The following is an 18,214-nucleotide window of genomic DNA, read 5'->3' as shown; positions in this document are numbered from 1 at the left end:
AGGGCAGGCAGATTCCTGGAAGTAAATGCTACATGAATCATTTGCCCTTATTTAAGATGGCCACGGTGAGAAATGCCAGGGAGTGATTTCTAAGCAAAAAAAAAAAGGCATTGAGACATGGAAGGATGGATGTGTTTGTTATAGGCTGGTTGGTAAGTGAGCTGGGAATCTTTTTTTGTTGTTTTTTTTGACACGTGTCGCCCTTTTATGTGCTCTTTGCTGCAAAGGCCAGCTATAGGTTGGGGTGGTTGCCATTTGTTTGTACAGATGGGAGAGTTGGCTTTGAATATTAAATATGTATTAAACATGGTTTTTGATGCTCACATGCACTGCAGCTCTGCTTTAAACACAATTATACTTAAAAGGGTTTAAAAGACATAAAACCAAGGAACGAACATCCCCTCTACAGACCAAAGTGAGTCCAGTGGTGCAAAATGGCCTTCTTTAGATAAGATAACATTTTAGCTATCAGGTCCTAGTCATTACCCATCATGAAGCCATGGAACAAAAAAAAACAATTGGTCAACTGTTCAAAACAGCTTTCTCTACATAAGTTTACATTTATAGCTAATCTGTCCTAGTCGTGGACCATCACTACAGTGCCTTGAAAAAGTATTAATCCACCTTGCAATTTTCCACATTTTGTCATGTTACAGCCAAAAACTTAAATGTATCTTATTGGGATTTTATGTGATAGACCAACACAAAGTGGCACATAATTGTGAAGCTAAAGGAATATGATAAATGGCTTTACATTTTTTTACAAATAAATATCTGAAAAGTGCAGCGTGCATTTGTATTCAGCCCCCTTTACTCTGATACCCCTAACTAAAATCTAGTGGAAGCAATTACCTTCAGAAGTTATCCAATTAGTAAATAAAGCCCACCTGTGTGTAATTTCATCTCAGTATAAAAATACAGCTGTTCTGTGAAGCCCTCAGAGGTTTGTTAGAGAACGTTAGTGAACCAACAGCATCATGAAGGCCAAGGAACACACCAGACAGGTCAGTGATAAAGTTGTGGAAAAGTTTAAAGCAGGGTTAGGTTATCAACAAATATCCCAAGCTTTGAACATCTCACGGAGCACTGTTCAATCCATCATCCGAAAATGGAAAGAGTATGGCACAACTGCAAACCTACCAAGACATGGCCGTCCACCTAAACTGACAGGTCAGGCAATGAGAGCATTAATCAGAGAAGCAGCCAATGGGTTCATGGTAGCTCTGGAGGAGCTGCAGAGATCTACAGCTCAGGTTGGAGAATCTGTCCACAGGAAGAAAGCCATTGTTGAAAGAAAATCATAAGAAATCCCATTTGCGAGAAGCTATGTGGGGAACACAGCAAATATGTGGAAGAAGGTGCTCTGGTCAGAGGAGACCAAAATGTTACTTTTTGGCCTAAAAGCAACACTGACACATCACCCTGAACACACCATCCCCACCATGAAACATGGTGGTGGCAGTATCATGTTATGGGGAGGCTTTTCTTCAGCAGTGACAGGAAAGCTGGTCAGAGTTGATGGGAAGATGTATGGAGCCAAATACAGAGCAATCTTAGACGAAAACCCGTTAGAGGCTGCAAAAGACTTGAGACAGGGGCGGAGGTTCACCTTCCAGCAGGGCAACGACCCTAAACATACAGCCAGAGCTACAATGGAATGGTTTAGATCAAAGATTATTGATGTGTTAGAATGGCCCAGTCAAAGTCCATACCTAAATCCAATCGAAAATCTGTGGTCAGAATAAAAAAAATTGCTGTTCACAGACCCTCTCTATCCAATCTGACAGAGCTTGAGCTATTTTACAAAAGGAGAATGGGAAAACATTTCACTCCCTAGATGTGCAAAGCTGGTTGAGAAACACCCAAAAAGACTTGCAACTGTAATTGCAGTGAAAGGTGGTTCTACAAAGTATTGACGTGGCAGGGCCGAATATAAATGCACGCCACACTTTTCACATATTTATTTGTAAAACGTTTTAAAAAACATTTATCATTTTCCTTCCACTTCACAAGTATGTGCCACTTTGTGTTGGTCTAGCATATAAAATCCCAATAAAATACATTTACGTTTTTGGTTGTAACATGACAAAATGTGAAAAATGTCAAGGGGTATGAATACTTTTTCAAGGCACTGCAAGTCATTCACAACATCATCTACAGGACAGTAAACCTCCATTAAGTCTTCAGGAAATACAAAGACTTTATTTCTAACTTTGCGACATACTGTAACAAACACCAATGTATTCAATTGCCCTGACCAAGCTTTTTAGATACACAGCGGAGGGAATGTTCTTTTCTACATAGGCAAAAAATGTTCTCGCAGAATCTAAATGGAATTAATTTTGTTCACCAACAGTATGCCCCTAGGTAATTTTTTTGAGGTTACGCAAGAAATGTCACATAGCCTTTTGGTTGCACATCTACTCTTCCACGAGTTATTGGCTGTAGAATTCACTATAGAAGGAAGGGAAAAGAGTCACATGCACCTCATACCCAGAAGTATTGGGTATTTCTCTTCACTCCAGTGGGGAAGGGGGTGAACAGCAGAAAAGGGAAGGTGCATATACCCCCTTTTCTACTGATGGTTATTTTTAAACAACTGATTGGAGGCTCATAATTTAAAACCTAATAAATGAGACTGGATAAAAGCGGTCAGATTGCTGTTCTGCCCGCTAACTGCTGAGTAGGGATGAGCTCAGTGTTCAACTCGAACATCGGCCGTTCGTCTGTTCAGCAAATTCAGAACTTTGTGGACCACTCGCACCAAATTCGTGTGGCACGAACGGCCCACAATGCACTACACATGCAGCCGTGGGACCATTTGAATAAAGCTTTGGACCCTTTTTGAGGGATCATTGGTGTGCTGATGACCTTTGTTCACCCTGTATATTAACCTCTCCTCTTCATTATCATGCACATCTGTACAATAACCCCTTCATCTCCAGGCTGACACTGTATGTGACCTGTATTTTAATCCCTTCAACACCTCTTCCTCACTCTGTGTATGACCAGTACATTTACTATATCTAGTAGACCATTAACAAGCTCTGTGTTTTACCCCTTAAGTACCAGTGTCTTCATTTGCAAAAAATAGTCACACAAAAATGTCTACTTTCCAAAAAGGGGTTGAGGGTTTTACAACAGTAAGAACAGTTTTTTTTTTCTAAATAACAGAGGTTATTAAATACCAACAAAAATAAAGCTCTATTTGTCTAAAGAAAACTATATAAAATCAATTTGGGTGCAGTGTTGCATGACCGAGTAACTGTCAGTCAAATTATTACAGCACAGAAAAATGAAAAATGGCCCGGTAAAAGAAAAGTTTGGTAAAGAGTTGGGGTTTAAATGATCCCGTTGCTTTGCCATACATGGCACAACAAAGGCTCAATTTAAGGCCATGATACATTATTATAACCAGGCTGATATTGGTGTACACTGTACCTGTAATCGTAGACGGATCTTCTTTTCCTCGTCCAGCTCCGACAACAGCTGTTTTATCTCTTTTCTAAGAAATAAACACAATGATTTGAGCTGTTATACAACTTACTAAAGCAAGTTGCTAAATGTATTACTCATAAGACACTTATATTTATACTGTACATTGTACTGAAATTAAATACTTAATCAAAACCCAGTCAGGTACAAAGTGTAAATATAGCTGTAAATAAATTCCTTTACATGAATCACAGCATATGAGACCTTGAACTCACATTGTGAGTTGTGCCAACCATTAATCAAATCAAGGAAAGGTAACAAGCAAAGTACAGAAACCAATAATAATTGCATGTCATTACTCTGCATGATGAAAGGTAGTGCCCGATGGAAGGTTATGCAGTTGCCGCTCTTTTTAATAACAAAGACAGTAGAAATATGTTTTTTTGTTTTTTTAATATACAATGGGTGCAGCCACATTGAACTACTGTTCATCCTATGTATGTAGTGTAATATGGGGACATCCCTGAGATATAGGAAAGACTCTACCTCCTGAGCAAACTGAGGTCCCGGGTCACACTAGAACATGGTGTGGGAAACCCCTGATCAAAATGCATTGCACTTGCGATCTGCAGTGGGTGTCTGTTAATGAGAACCCAAATGCAGGTTGCAAAAGCAGTGCGTTTGCCTACACCAGATCGCATGGTACAAAACTACCATGCCATCCAGTTGTAGTGTGTTTCCAAAAGTGCACTACTTAGTGCAATGTGGTGTGATTTGAACCCACACAAAATGAATAGATTCAAATCACACTGCACTAAATTGTATGTGAATGCGCATTCCTGCACGATTCATAGGCAATTGATTGTGTGACCCGACCCTTAAAGTATACCTAAAGGCAAAACTTTTTTTTGTTTTGGATAGAGTGGAGAAGGATTACAATGCTTGTCAGGTTTTATTGCCATTTGTGCTCCTGTTAAGATTCACCCTCTCTATTTGTCCTGTTTATCATTATCATTGAAAGTAAAAGAAAATTGTCCCCAGAAAAGTAATAAAGGGGAAATCTTCCAATGGGGGTCCCCAAGGAATTCCCTTAATTTGCAGAGATTTCCTCTCACTTCCTGATTGACTAATGGGACAGGACGTGAAGGGGAATCTCTGCAATGGGACACAGATGGCGAAAAGAAAACTGACAGGGATTATAACTCTCCTCTGCGCTATCCAAATGAAAAAAAAAGTTTTGCCTATAGTTCTACTTTAAAAGCAGTCCATATAATGGCTGCATATGCTTTGTATGCCTTTCAGATTTATCTGCATATTCAGACAAAAATGTCATGCAGAGATTTACCCTCATTTAGTGTCACAGTTTCACAAGACAGGATAATCAAAATCTGCAATACAAACAGCAATCAAAAGCTTAAGCAAAAATAGATATGAGGCACTTGACTATGAGCTATCGTCTTCAAAAGGGACAGTGGTAGTAGGAACTGGCAAAATAGCTTTGGCAGTGCTATAACAAGGCGATGGTCCTCTAAAATATAGGGATCTTACAGATTGAGGAATCTACGCCAAAACGAATTCGAGGGCACCGGACATTTGTCTCGTGAGTCTAAAATACTTTACTGTAGTAAGAATCTAGCATGCAGCGCTTAGGTGAATCCCAATACCTCCCAACACAATTCATATACACACAACAACCGCCAGCAGCTGGAATAACCCTGTCCCCCTGAGCAGATAAACAATATAATTAAAGCGGAGTTCCACCCAAAAGTGGAATTGCCTCTCGTTGTACTCCTTCCCCTGTCCGTTGCCACATTTGGCCCCTTTCAGGGGGTAGGGGGGACAGCAGACCTGTCTCTCACAGGTATCCTCTCCCCACTTCCGGGAGCCAATGCCGTGGGTATTTGCATCATCGCTGGGGCTCCCTCCTCCTTCTCTGGCTGCCGGGCCAGTAGGAGACAGGAGCGGAGCCTTGCACATAGGGCAGTAGGGTTCCTGGTGTGAAGCCATAAGGCTACACTGACCGGTTCCCTTGCTCGCAACGGAGGCAGCATGCACCAGCTGCGGTGTCGACATTGCTGGACTCCAGGGCAGGTAAGTGTCCGATTATTAAAATTATTATTATTATCTGATTATTAAAAGTCAGCAGCTGCAGTATGTGCAGCTGCTGGCTTTTACATTTTGCAGCAGTGGGCATAACTCCACTTTAAGTCTTCATCTAGACAGTTAAAGTGGTTGTAAACCCTTACAAACCACTTTGACTTACAGGTAAGCCTAGATTAAGGCTTACCTGTAGGTCCAAAAAATATCTCCTAAACCTACACGGTTTAGGAGATATTTACAAAAAGACAGGCCCCGCTGTATACGGCGCATGCGCCGTAGACAGCGGCGCGCAGGCGCACTGAGCACACCGCAGACCGCAGCGATATGTTGCTCGTGTCGGCTCCGGTGCGTATGCGTGGGAGAGACGTAGTCGCGGCTCCGGCGAATCACAGCGCCGGAGCAGCGAGACTCAGAAGTCACTCCGGGATACATGGCAGCGGTGAAGATAAAGGAGGAGGACGGCTTCGGAGGCTTCGTTCTCGGGTAAGTTATTCATAATGAGCTAGTATGCTATGCATACTAGCTTATTATGCCTTTGCCTTGCAGGTTGCATTTTTTTTTTAAAGTGCCTTTACTTCCTTGCTGCATTTTTGCCACCTAACAACTGCCCCCCTAAGCTGCAGTAGTAAGCGGATGGGGTGCTTGCATGCTTTGTGGCCATGCCAAAGTTTACCCAACTTGTAGCAATTGGGGATGGCTACACATTCAAGTAAATGGGGAAACAATGCAAACACCCCACAACTGCATGTAATGCATGTGGTTGTGGTGCATTTGTTGGTATAAATGGGGTTAAAGCAGGCAGTGAGGAGGCATTGCATCACTCCCTCACTGCTTGTCAGTAGCCTCTGGAACATGATCTGAATGCGGAACAGGCTTCAGAGGAAAGGGAAATTTAGATGCATATCTAAATCTATTCTAAAAAGCGCTGGTATCTTTTTAATCATAAATGCTTTATTACAAATTAAAATTTGATAACAGGAAGATGAGCTATAGCCAATGCATTTTAGGGGCCAACAATTCTTCTTCATCAGAAAAAAACGATTGAACGCTATAAAACATTTCCTGAGAAGAAAGCAAGAGAGCGATCTCAATGGAGTTTTCTTTGTTTTCATGAGCAGTCAAAAGCTGATGGGGATTCCAGCCTCTACTAAAAAAAAAAAGATTTAATTTTGTTTTTCGGCACTGCTGGAGATTATTTCTCTTCACATCCTGTCTGGTGAAAATGCTATCATAATGACAGTAAGTTAAAGATATGCTGTATATTCATAGGATGGGTGGTAGTGCCCTTTCTCCCAGCTTTTTAGTGGCAGTAAGTAATTAAGATCTCTCGTTCCCCGGACAGCAGTAAAATTTGACAAGGGTACCAATCCTTCCCCAGTCTATCAAAATATATTAAAATCAACCTTTGGCTAGCCCTACACTCTTGGGAGAGCTCCTGAAGCATTAACAAATTCAGTCATATATATGTAGAGGGAATAATTATCTGTTTGGTGCAGAAAATGAAGAATGCTTCCGTGGGTTCAGGATAGAATACTATCTATGGCAGACAATGAAACTCTTTCCAGCATTAAACCCTGAGCCACCCGAAGTGTATATTGTAGCCTGCAATGAGCAGACACCACTGTAGTCAATCACATAAAAGCAAGTGCATGTAAAAAAAAAAAAAAATAATAATTTTACATGTAACCAGTTTTTGTAATGACCTGGGTCAGGAAGTGGCAAAAAAAAAAAAAAAAAAACACATGCAGCAGCTCATTAATTCCTTAAAGTGACATTAAACCCAAAATTTTTCTTTTGCATAGTTAGGATACATCAGAGGCTTTCTGCTTGCTCCACCCACCAATTTCATAAAGTGGTCCCAAATGGGGACATATGGGACAAAATAATGGAAACTGTTCTGTTGGTCTTGTTGACACCCAACACTTTATCCTGCATAGGTCCTACCAAACCCTAGAACTTCTTTATAGGATAGGCATGAAGGAAAATCCTGAATGTGCAAGATGTGCTTAATCTCCTGGCTCTTTTATTTATTTGTTTTGGAGGTGCCCCATGTGCCAGCACGTGATAGATGTGATCAACCCCGTTTATGGGTTGTTAACTCCAGGCCCTGTTCTAGGTCTCCTAGGGTACATAAATTCCAACAATTTGGAACACAATCAGGTGGTGGCCATTAGAAGACCACTCTTTATGGCTTGTAAGCTAATGGCTTCTTGCTAGGTCACCTGCAACCCTCTTACCCTTGAGGACTGAATCCAGGACCTGGACAAACATGTAATGTTTAAAAAGTATATTTATGTTCAAGGAAATGCGTCCTGAAAGTTTGAAAAAATATGGCAAAAATTGATTTTCTAGCTTAAGCTCACAATAAAGAGAGGTAGTGCCTGAAGGACAGGCTAGCCTGTATGATACGGCTTTTTTTTTTATTATTATTTTTTATATAGTGTATAGGTTGCCCTGGTATACTTTTGGAATGCTGGATATTAATGAACTAAACATGTTGCTAATGTTAATGGTTTATTGGCTCAATTGAGTAAGTAAGGAAAGGAGAGAGGAAGAGGGTGAAAAGAGGAAAGGAGGAGGAGGAGGAGGAGGAGGAAGGGGAATTTTGGTGGTGGTGTTTTTTTTATTTATTTTTTCTTCTTCTTGTTTTGTTTTCTTTTTGTATATGTTGATGTGGAAAGGAAAAAAAAATCAAAGTAAAATCTGAATAAAAAAATTCACAAGGCAACGCAGAGCAAGTGAAAGAACATCATGTGACCATGGTGTTGAAATAAGAGAAAAAAAAGTATTTGAAAAAAAAATGTTAATTATGTGTTCTATCTACAGTTGCTTATATCTATGTTGCTTTATCAGGCATGTGAATGGTTGGCTGTGGGTTTAATGAACTTTAATATGGAAAATTAAGTGCTTTCGGGACTTCATACTGTAATCTCTGGCAGGGCCGAATATGTTGTCACACTTTATAGTTTCTGTACACAAATGCAATAGTAAGAATGTAGTAGTTGGAGTTCTATTGTTCTAATTGATCCAGCCTTTAATTGCCCTTTCTGCTTCTTTTTAAAAAGCTCTAAAGAGCCCTACAAATAACTGAATTTGAATGGTTTTTACTAATTTCCTTCGCTCCTATAAATTTATATTTTGGGACATAATTGTTTCAGTTTTTGTTTTTCCTCTGATGACATGGCCATAATCTATAAAAGGGAAATTACTGGCTCCTAATAATAGCAAGCCAGCCAATGATTAGAATACCGCTAAGTGGGGAGATTAATTAAATCAGAGCTTTTGAAGCTATATGGAGAATGGATTGGAACCGCACAGTAAGCAATAGGAAAGTGAAAAATTATCAAACTAATAATCAGGGTTAAGATCAGAGCCCTGTGCTCTATTATAGAGTTTCCTTTTTTGAAATTACTTTAATTTTAGGTGTAAATTACAGGGTGCATACATACACAAATGCATACCAGGAATGTTATACCGCTATTAACTTATCAGTAATTTTAGATTGTTATTTATTTTAAATACAAAGTTTAAGCTAATATCAAGTTGGGTGAATATATAGCTCTATATGAATATGGAAGCAGATGTCGCCTTAGTTTACATGTTAACCTGGTAAAAGTTTTGGCTCAGCGCTCTATGCAGGGGACCACCTATCAGCAGTATTGATGCCTATTGAAGCAAAATCTCCCTTACTTCCTGGACTAGGGAGTGTGACCCTGCCTTTGTCTTGTAATGCCTACTACAGCCAATTAGAAGCCAACATCGACAACACAGCATGAGTGTCACCGCTATTAATGAACAGAATAATGTAGGTAGTCCATCTAGGGGTGTGAGTGGGTGTTGCAAGGATCTAGTGTACATAGGAATCAGAACATTTAGATAACTCAGCTTATTTGGAAATCTTATGTCATTCTTTAAATATATAACTGGCATGCTAAAGTAATAATGGCATGCTTTATAGTTCTAAAAGTTCTATTATTTATGGGAAGTGACCATTATTTTTTACGTTTTTTCCTAGCAGGATAACCTTCTACATATTCTATCTGTGGGCTGGCCTCTATTCCTGGGGAGTACTGCAAGTCCCCACTATCACCACCACTTAAAGGGGCCTTCTCTTAGTGCCAAAGTACTGTAATACATAAAAAAAAAAGAGGGAAAAAGTTAATAAACTTTTCTTACCCTCAAATTCCACACTTTGGGGGGGGGGGGGGGATGATGTCACACACCTCCCCACTAGATCCCGGGAACTGTGAAGTAGCCCACATCTCGCAAGATGACACAGCACAACCCAAGAACATCTTCTAGTGAGATTTGGGCTTCTCGACATTCTAGAGAATCTTGACAGAAGCAATATCACAGCTGCCTAGGCATCGTGGGAGGAAGCCATGGGAGAGCCAAGTGTTTTTTACATTTTTTGCCCTATAGTTTTTTTTTCCATTGCTTGCAGTGTTTCATCATGTGGAGAGAGGGGTAAATGATCGGCCCTGGTATGTTTAGTGCAAAGTTCGCTTTAAGAACAGCTGATGACAGAGAGTCTATTCTGGGCTGAGCAGCACAGCTGCTCAATGGTTAGCACATCTGCCTTGCAGCACTGGCATCTTTAGTTCAAATTACAGCCAAAACGTTATCTGCAGTTTGCATGTTCTCTCCATGATGCGGTCATTCCCCCCACACTCCAAAGACATGTGAGGTTGATTGGCTCCTGTCTAAACTGGCCTAGCGTACATATGTATGCGAGATAGGGACCTTAGACTATAAGCTCTTGAAGGGCAGGGACTGATGTGAATAAATGGTATATAAAGTGTTGGGTAAATTGATGGCCTTATATAAATGGCTGTAATAAATACATAATAATTACCGTAAGTAAACCTAATAAGAAGCACCACTGCCATAACAATAATCACAATATTAGTATGCAATCCCAAACTATCATGTAGAATGATAGGCTAATGGCATTCGTGACATAATAATGCCTTTTGCACATTGGCATCTGCCCTGTGCAACTTAAATTCTAATATCTTCCCCAGCCTGGGAAGCCCAGGTGCAGCATATTGTCTCCCACGCACGAATGGCTATACTACAAATATAGAAAATATACATCAGTTCTGCCACATACTTGAGTACAGCTGCACACAATCAGTCATGTCTAAGAGGCTGTACGCTGCACCTTGGCTTGAGTAAGCAGGGAAGAAATCAGTAAAGAAGAGCTCAAATCCTATTCTTCAGCAATGACCCTAACATTTTTTGTTTTTAGGCTACTACTCACCCCGTAAGCTTTTACTTTTTTTTAAGTTGTGGAACTCTTCTATAACCTTTATTTTGTTCAATTGTACAACAGTGCATTTGCATATATCCCTTTCTTAGCATACAGCCATGATAATGGTAGCTCTAGCCTCATACATAAATAGGGTTTAGTCTGAAAAGCCTTCACTGATTCTAAAGACATGCTCAAGTACATGGATAAGCAAGGAGAAAAACGGACTATTATTGCAACTTAAATGGCACACTTATGTCTAGTACATTAGAGCACCAAGTGTTTACATGGCAGTGCATACTTTTGTTGGTCCTTCATTGTCTCGATGATGCTTCTCAGCTCTTTGACTTGTACTTGTAGCTCTTCCAGTGGTGTCTGGTTGGTTTCACCTTTGTGCCTTGGGTCAGAACTACTAAAGGATGGAGAATTTGATCTGTGACTGCTTGAGGTAACAGAGTGGAACGCTGACGGTGCACCGGAAGCTCCATGCGAGAAGCTAACACTTGAAATTAAACCTCCAGGTTTTGGGGGCAATGCAGCCCTGTTGTCTGGCAACTGAAAAACAAAAAGAGCAGCCTAATGAAACTAAGAAAGCCTTATTATGGGAAAATAAATGAGAATGTCCAATATTCAAAATCAACCTCTGCTATACCAACACTACATATACGCGGATTCTCTTTGGACCCTAAAATCTCTACTCAGCCACATGAAATGATAACAGACACCTAGTACCTAGTTACTCCATCAATGCAGTACTGGCGGCCCAATCAGACAATCGCCATGCCAGGGAACTGTCATTTGTGGATGGGGTGACAACCGTAGCCCTGTGTAAGCTCCAACTAAAGCATTTTGAAGCCTCCAGAGAGCTTCAGTGTGTTATAACAGCAGGGAAACAAAAGAATATAAGCAGTGAGGAGGGAAAAGGTGATATTTGCGTGAATTTGTTTAGCCCTACATGACCAAAGCACATGCTCACTTTTAAAAGGACACCAACGGGTTACTGCTAAAATCTGAACCTCCACTCATGAATTTTCACAATTCTTTATTTCTTAGGGATAACTTTCTTTCTTCCTATATACTTGTTTTCACTCTGTGTCAGAGTGAGGATCAGTCTGAGGATCATGTTGCAAGGCCATCCTTTCTCCTACTTAGGCACAGTAGCGGTGATGACAGACATTCAAATTACTGTCATATTAGAAATGGGCAATTAGGGTTACATGAAAGAAAAATGAAATGCTTTGTTAGTTGTCAGTTTTAACCTCGATCAGCCCAAACAATGTGTCAGTTATCAGCCCCAAGCTCAGCCAGAATATGAGTAAACCTCAACCAGGCCTTACAGCCTGAAATTGAGCTAAAATTTCTTCCAAATACAAGTGAATAATGGCACAAATACTTAGGCCGCGTACACACGCGGGGACTGTTCGCTCAACTTTGTCCGTCAAACAGTTTCAGCGGACAGTCCGCTCAAAATTAGCATGGACGGACTTGCCCACACACGACGAACGAACAGTCCGCTGAAACCGTGCGCGATGACGTGAACGGCACGTACGACGGGACTAGAAAACGACGTCCTATACACTGCAATGCAAACTTCGGCGTGTAAATCCTTTCTGAGCATGCGCGGAACTTAGTTTGACGAACAAGCCTACACACGAGGGGACTGTTCGCTGAAACAAAGTTTCAGCGGAAAGTTTTTCGGAATTTCCGAAAAACTTTGTTCAGCAGACTGTCCGCTGAAACTGTCCGCTGAAAGCCCACACATGAGCGGACTGTCTGCCGAAACACTGTTCAGCGGACAAAGTTGAGCGAACAGTCCCCGCGTGTGTACGCGGCCTTATCTGTCTATGTTTGCACTAGTAAAACATTTTAGCAGTAGAATTTTTTTTTTTTTTACAAATACCCGGCTGAATGGCTTTCACTAGTAGCCAAAAAAAGCTAGATTTTACTTGTGTGTGGTTGCTGACAAATTGAATCAGATGCTTCTATATCATCAGAAGAGATATTTTCTCACAAGACTTTTCAATTCTTACCAAATACCACAGTCATTACAGAGCCAAATATTAATAACACGCTGCTGCTTTGGATTCTAGAAAATGTTAAAGAAATGGGAAGGGTAAGATTTTATTTATGGCTGGCTTTAGAGCAGTGGTTCTCAATCTGGGGGTTGAATGATGATTTGCCAGGGGTCCCCGAATCCTGGGCTGTTTCTGAAGCCGCACCGCTCTCCCAGGCTTTTTGCAGCTGCCCAGCAGGGCTGTCCCTGGAGGCCGCATCCGCCCACTCAGCCTCTTTACAGCCGCCCACTCATTCTGCATGGCTGGGGGGGCAGAGACTAGAGGTCAGCTGACTGGTGAGGAATGTGAAGTGGGAGGGGCTGGAGGAGACCCTTTCTCCTGATTTCAGCATAGGTGTCACTGCTACGAGACAGTAACACTGCCTGTGATTATAGTTGCCATTTAAAGTCCCCGATACAGTTCCCAGATCAGCAGATAACCTTGATCAAGTTGGCTGATCAGAACTCCCCCCAGCACTGCCATTCATCCCAACTCCCAGCCAGTCCATCCAGTCCAACCTGTGTGTGCATTTATGTTAATATTACATTGTATATCCCTGTATGTTCTAATAGTTTTTTTTTTTTAATTATCGATGGTCCCTGCTGTAACCACTGCTTGTAGAAGAGAATTCCACATCCTTACCGCTCTTACAGTAAAGAACCCTCTACGCAGGTTAAGGTTAAACTGCTTCTCTTCTAATTTTAGTGAATGGCCATGTGTCTTTTTAACTACTTCAGCCCTGGAAGGATTTACCCCCTTAATGACCTGGCCATTTTTTTTCAATATGGCACTGCGTCACTTTAACTGCCGATTGCGTGGCCGTGCGACGTTGTACCCAAACAAAATGTATGTCCATTTCTCCCAAATAGAGCTTTCTTTTGGTGGTATATGATCACCTCTGCGGTTTCTAATAAACAAAAAAAGACCACCAATTAAAAAAAAAAAAAAAAATATATATATATATATATACATATATATATATATATATATTTTTTTTTAATTATTTAATTTTTTTACATTTTCCTATAATAAATATCCCCCCCCCCCCCAAAAAAAAAAATGTAAAAAAAATTAAAATTAAGCGCATATAAGAATGGTTTGTGCAAAAGTTATAGAATCTATAAAATAGGGGTTAGATTTATGACATTTTTATTATTATTTTTTTTCTACTAGTAATAAGGCAAGCAACAATTTTTAGCGTGCCTGCGACATTGCGGCGAACAGATCGGACACTTTTGACACTTTTTTGGGACCACTGACTACAGTGATCAGTGCTATACAAATGCACTGATTACTGTATAAATGGCACTGGCAGGGAAGGGGTTAACACTAGGTAAATGTGTTCCCTGGGAGGTGTTTCTAACTGTGGGGGCAGTGGACTGACTGGGAGTACAGAGAGATTGCTCTGTACTCCCCTATCAGTTTGTTAACATTGACCGATCCCCATTCTGGCTCTCTGTGGAGCAATCGCGGGTGGCCATCTCGGCCGCCAGAACCGCTCATCAGCTCTGGCACCGTGCGCATGCCCACTGTATCTATTGCCCGAAGCGACGTACACCTACGGCGATTCGCGCAATAGAGCCGTCCTGCTGCAGTATAACTACGGCAGCTGGTCGGCAAGTGGTTAAATTCCCTTGAGTGAAAAAGAGTTTTATCCCTATTGTGGGGTCACCAGTATGGTTTTTGTACATTGAAAGCATGCACACTAGGGTATCACCCACCCATAAACCAGGCTTTTCTCTGCTCTAAAGGCTATGATATTATTTTCCTAATCATTCCATCTAAAAAGCTGATATTGAACACACCATGTAACCCTAAGCAGCATTACACTGGTAACATATTTCCAATAAACTCATAAGCATTGCAGCAAATCATTCTGACTTACCTGTGATGCTGTGGAAGGTCGAGAAGATTTCTTGGATGGCTCTACTGATCTTTGTGCCAAGTTATTAAGATCTTCCTTATCATCCTCTGGACTAGGAGAATCAAAGAAATCTGGACTGGAAAGAGATGACTGCCAGAAAAAAAAAAAAAAAAAAAAAGAAAAAAAATGAAGACAAGACTTATGAGATTTGGATCACCGCACATGAAACAGATGGCGTGTACAACCCATATGGGGTAATATTAAAGGTTTACAATAAAGGTACATTGTGGTTAAAGAACTTCAATATATGTGAAATAAAATATCTAACAATGCCCGCTATCAGGCTCTTTCAGATCTCTGTCCTGTGTGTTAGAACACCCATGTTGAAGTCTAGCAGAAAGACTCTGGTATATACTGTATTCACACTGTTTATTAAAAGACATTTATTCTTAATGAATACATGGCTGGGTTTATTAGTGTTTCTTCATCATCTGCCTGGAGTTCAGCTTTAACCACTTTCAGACCGGACCAATTTGCTGGTCAAAGACCAGACCACTTTTTGCGATTCGGCACTGCGTCGCTTTAACTGACAATTGCGCGGTCGTGCGACGTGGCTCCCAAACAAAATTGACGTCCTTTTTTTCCCACAAATAGAGCTTTCTTTTGGTGGTATTTGATCACCCCTGCGGTTTTTATTTTTTGCGCTATAAACAAAAATAGAGCGACAATTTTGAAAAAAACGCATTATTTTTTACTTTTTGTTATAATAAATATCCCCCAAAAATATATAAAAAAACATTTTTTTCCCTCGGTTTGGGCCGATACGTATTCTTCTACATATTTTTGGTAAAAAAAAATCGCAATAAGCGATTATTGATTGGTTTGCGCAAAAGTTATAGCGTTTACAAAATAGGGATAGTTTTATAGCATTTTTATTAATAATTTTTTATTATTTTTTTTTTTTACTAGTAATGGCGGCGATCAGCGATTTTTATTGTGACTGCAACATTATGGCAGACACATCGGACATTTTTGACACATTTTTGGGACCATTGTCATTTATACAGTAATCACTGCTACATAAATGCAGTGATTCCTGTGTAAATGACACTGGCAGTGAAAGGGTTAACCAGTGGGTGGCAGTGTAGGGGTTAAGTGTTCCTAGGGGAGTGTTACTAACTGTGGGGGGGTTGGGCTTTCATTTAGTGTACACTGATCTCTGCTCCAATCACATGGAGCAGAGATCAGCGTCACTAGTTGCTAGGCAGAATAGACAAATGTTGTTTACACAGCATTTGCTCTATTCGGCCGCTCCGTGAGACGATCGCTGGGGTGCCCGCGACGATCGAGTCCGCGGGTCCCGCGACCGGACTCACGGGGGTCCCGACCAGCGCGGGAGCGCGCCGCCGGCGGCGCGCTCCAGATGGCAGGGCGGCATCGAATATTGGACGTACCTGTACGCCAATATGCCTGCCCGTGCCATTCTGTCGACGTACATCGTCGTGCGCTGGTCGGGAAGTGGTTAACTAGGCCCCTTGATCTTCTCTTCCTTCAGTGAATTACACTCACAAGAATACTTTAGAAGTGAATAGGAATGTCGTTCCTCAGAACTGCATTGCATACACTAGACCTACCGATGTTAGAGACTGCGATGGTGGGCGCCTCCCACTGGACTTGGGTCTTGATGCAGTAGGGTGACTAAGTTTCTCTCCGACTGACACTACAGAATCAAAGCCTTCGACATCTGCAAAATAATGGCGGCATGAGAGTTAAGTGACAAAACACATGTAGGCTGAGCACAGTTAACCCTTTCGTCACCAGAGGTAACTGATGCCTACAAGCCCAGGCCAGATTTAGCAGTGCCACCATATGTCGGTTCACTTGGCTAGAAGTCTGTGGCTATTTTCCATATATAATATTGCTTTAAGGACATAAAAGGTTTTTACTTGGTATGCTGTTTTAACAAACACTGTTCAATACTCTGATTTTATGTACAGACTAACAAATACACAAAATTGTAAATTATATATATATATATATATATATATATATATATATATATACACACACACATACACACACACACCACACACACATATACACATAGGGCTTTTTTTCTCAGAGAATAGGTGCAGGAACTCCCCCCGTCTGAGTCACCCCTTGTCTCTGCCCCCTACCCACCTCTGATTACCATCCCTTGATTCCACCCCCTACCCACCTACCAGTACTGCCCCTTTTATAGAATACTTAACCAAGATCCCCACACAACAATAGACTCCCCAGCAACATTGACTCTACCCCAACAACAGTAGATTTCCCTGCAGCAACAGTGAACCACCCACAGCAAAATATCACATCCAGTAACAAAATATCCACCCAAGCAACATTAGACATCCCCCCCCCCCCAGCAGCAACAACAGGTCTCCAAGCAAACAGCATCAATAGATCCTCCAGCCAGTAAAAATAGACCTCTCCCTCAACAGTAGAGATCCCTTCAAGCAACATAAGACCCCCCCAGCAACAATATATGCCCCATCAGCAACAATAGACACTCACACAAAATCAGATCCCCGCCAGTGACAATAGATCCCCCAGCAGCCAAAATCAATAGACCCTCCAGCATACCCCACACCCCACGCTATTACACACATTCAGTTCTGGAGGTGCCGGAACTGTGTTTCCCTGCGTTCCCACTGAAAAAAGGCTGTGTGTGTGTGTGTGTGTGTGTGTGTGTGTGTGTGTATATGTATATATATATATGTATATATACACACACACACACAGTGCCTTGCGAAAGTATTCGGCCCCCTTGAACTTTTCAACCTTTTGCCACATTTCAGGCTTCAATCATAAAGATATAAAATTTAAATTTTTTGTGAAGAATCACCAACAAGTGGGACACAATTGTGAAGTGGAACAAAATCTATTGGATAATTTAAACTTTTTTAGCAAATAAAAAACTGAAAAGTGGTGCGTGCAAAATTATTCGGCCCCTTTACTTTCAGTGCAGCAAACTCACTCCAGAAGTTCAGCGAGGATCTCTGAATGATCCAATGTTGTCCTAAATGACTGATGGTGATAAATAGAATCCACCTGTGTGTAATCAAGTCTCTGTATAAATGCACCTGCTCTGTGATGGTCTCAGGGTTCTGTTGAAAGCGCAGAGAGCATCATGAAGACCAAGGAACACACCAGGCAGGTCCGTAATACTGTTGTGGAGAAGTTTAAAGCTGGATTTGGATACAAAAAGATTTCCCAAGCTTTAAACATCCCAAGGAGCACTGTGCAAGCGATCATTTTGAAATGGAAGGAGTATCAGACCACTGCAAATCTACCAAGACCTGGCCGTCCCTCTAAACTTTCAGCTCAGACAAGGAGAAGACTGATCAGAGATGCAGCCAAGAGGCCCATGATCACTCTGGATGAACTGAAGAGAACTACAGCTGAGGTGGGAGAGTCTGTCCATAGGACAACAATCAGTCGTACACTGCACAAATCTGGCCTTTATGG

At 41.2% G+C, this 18,214-nt stretch overlaps 1 protein-coding gene across 3 annotated transcripts in view; it reads right to left on the bottom strand.

Moving 5' to 3' along the window:
• SH3KBP1 (SH3 domain containing kinase binding protein 1) overlaps positions 1–18,214 on the bottom strand; it is a 530,573-nt gene that overhangs the window by 9,343 nt on the left and 503,016 nt on the right. For all 3 annotated transcript variants that reach the window (XM_077480738.1, XM_077480739.1, XM_077480741.1), the window contains 4 exons: positions 16,339–16,448; positions 14,726–14,854; positions 11,088–11,341; positions 3,442–3,505 (listed from right to left, as the gene is read on the bottom strand). In XM_077480738.1, coding sequence (XP_077336864.1) covers positions 3,442–3,505; positions 11,088–11,341; positions 14,726–14,854; positions 16,339–16,448 — 557 coding nt within the window. The remainder of the gene's footprint in view (positions 1–3,441; positions 3,506–11,087; positions 11,342–14,725; positions 14,855–16,338; positions 16,449–18,214) is intronic.

Source organism: Lithobates pipiens, unplaced genomic scaffold (genome assembly GCF_037356315.1).
Source record: "Lithobates pipiens isolate NorthernLeopardFrog02 unplaced genomic scaffold, aLitPip1_a1.2 Scaffold_16, whole genome shotgun sequence".
In the NCBI taxonomy this organism is placed as follows: Eukaryota; Metazoa; Chordata; class Amphibia; order Anura; family Ranidae; genus Lithobates; species Lithobates pipiens.
The sequence above is the reverse complement of the archived record's forward strand: the minus strand, read 5'-3'. Positions and strand labels throughout refer to the sequence as shown.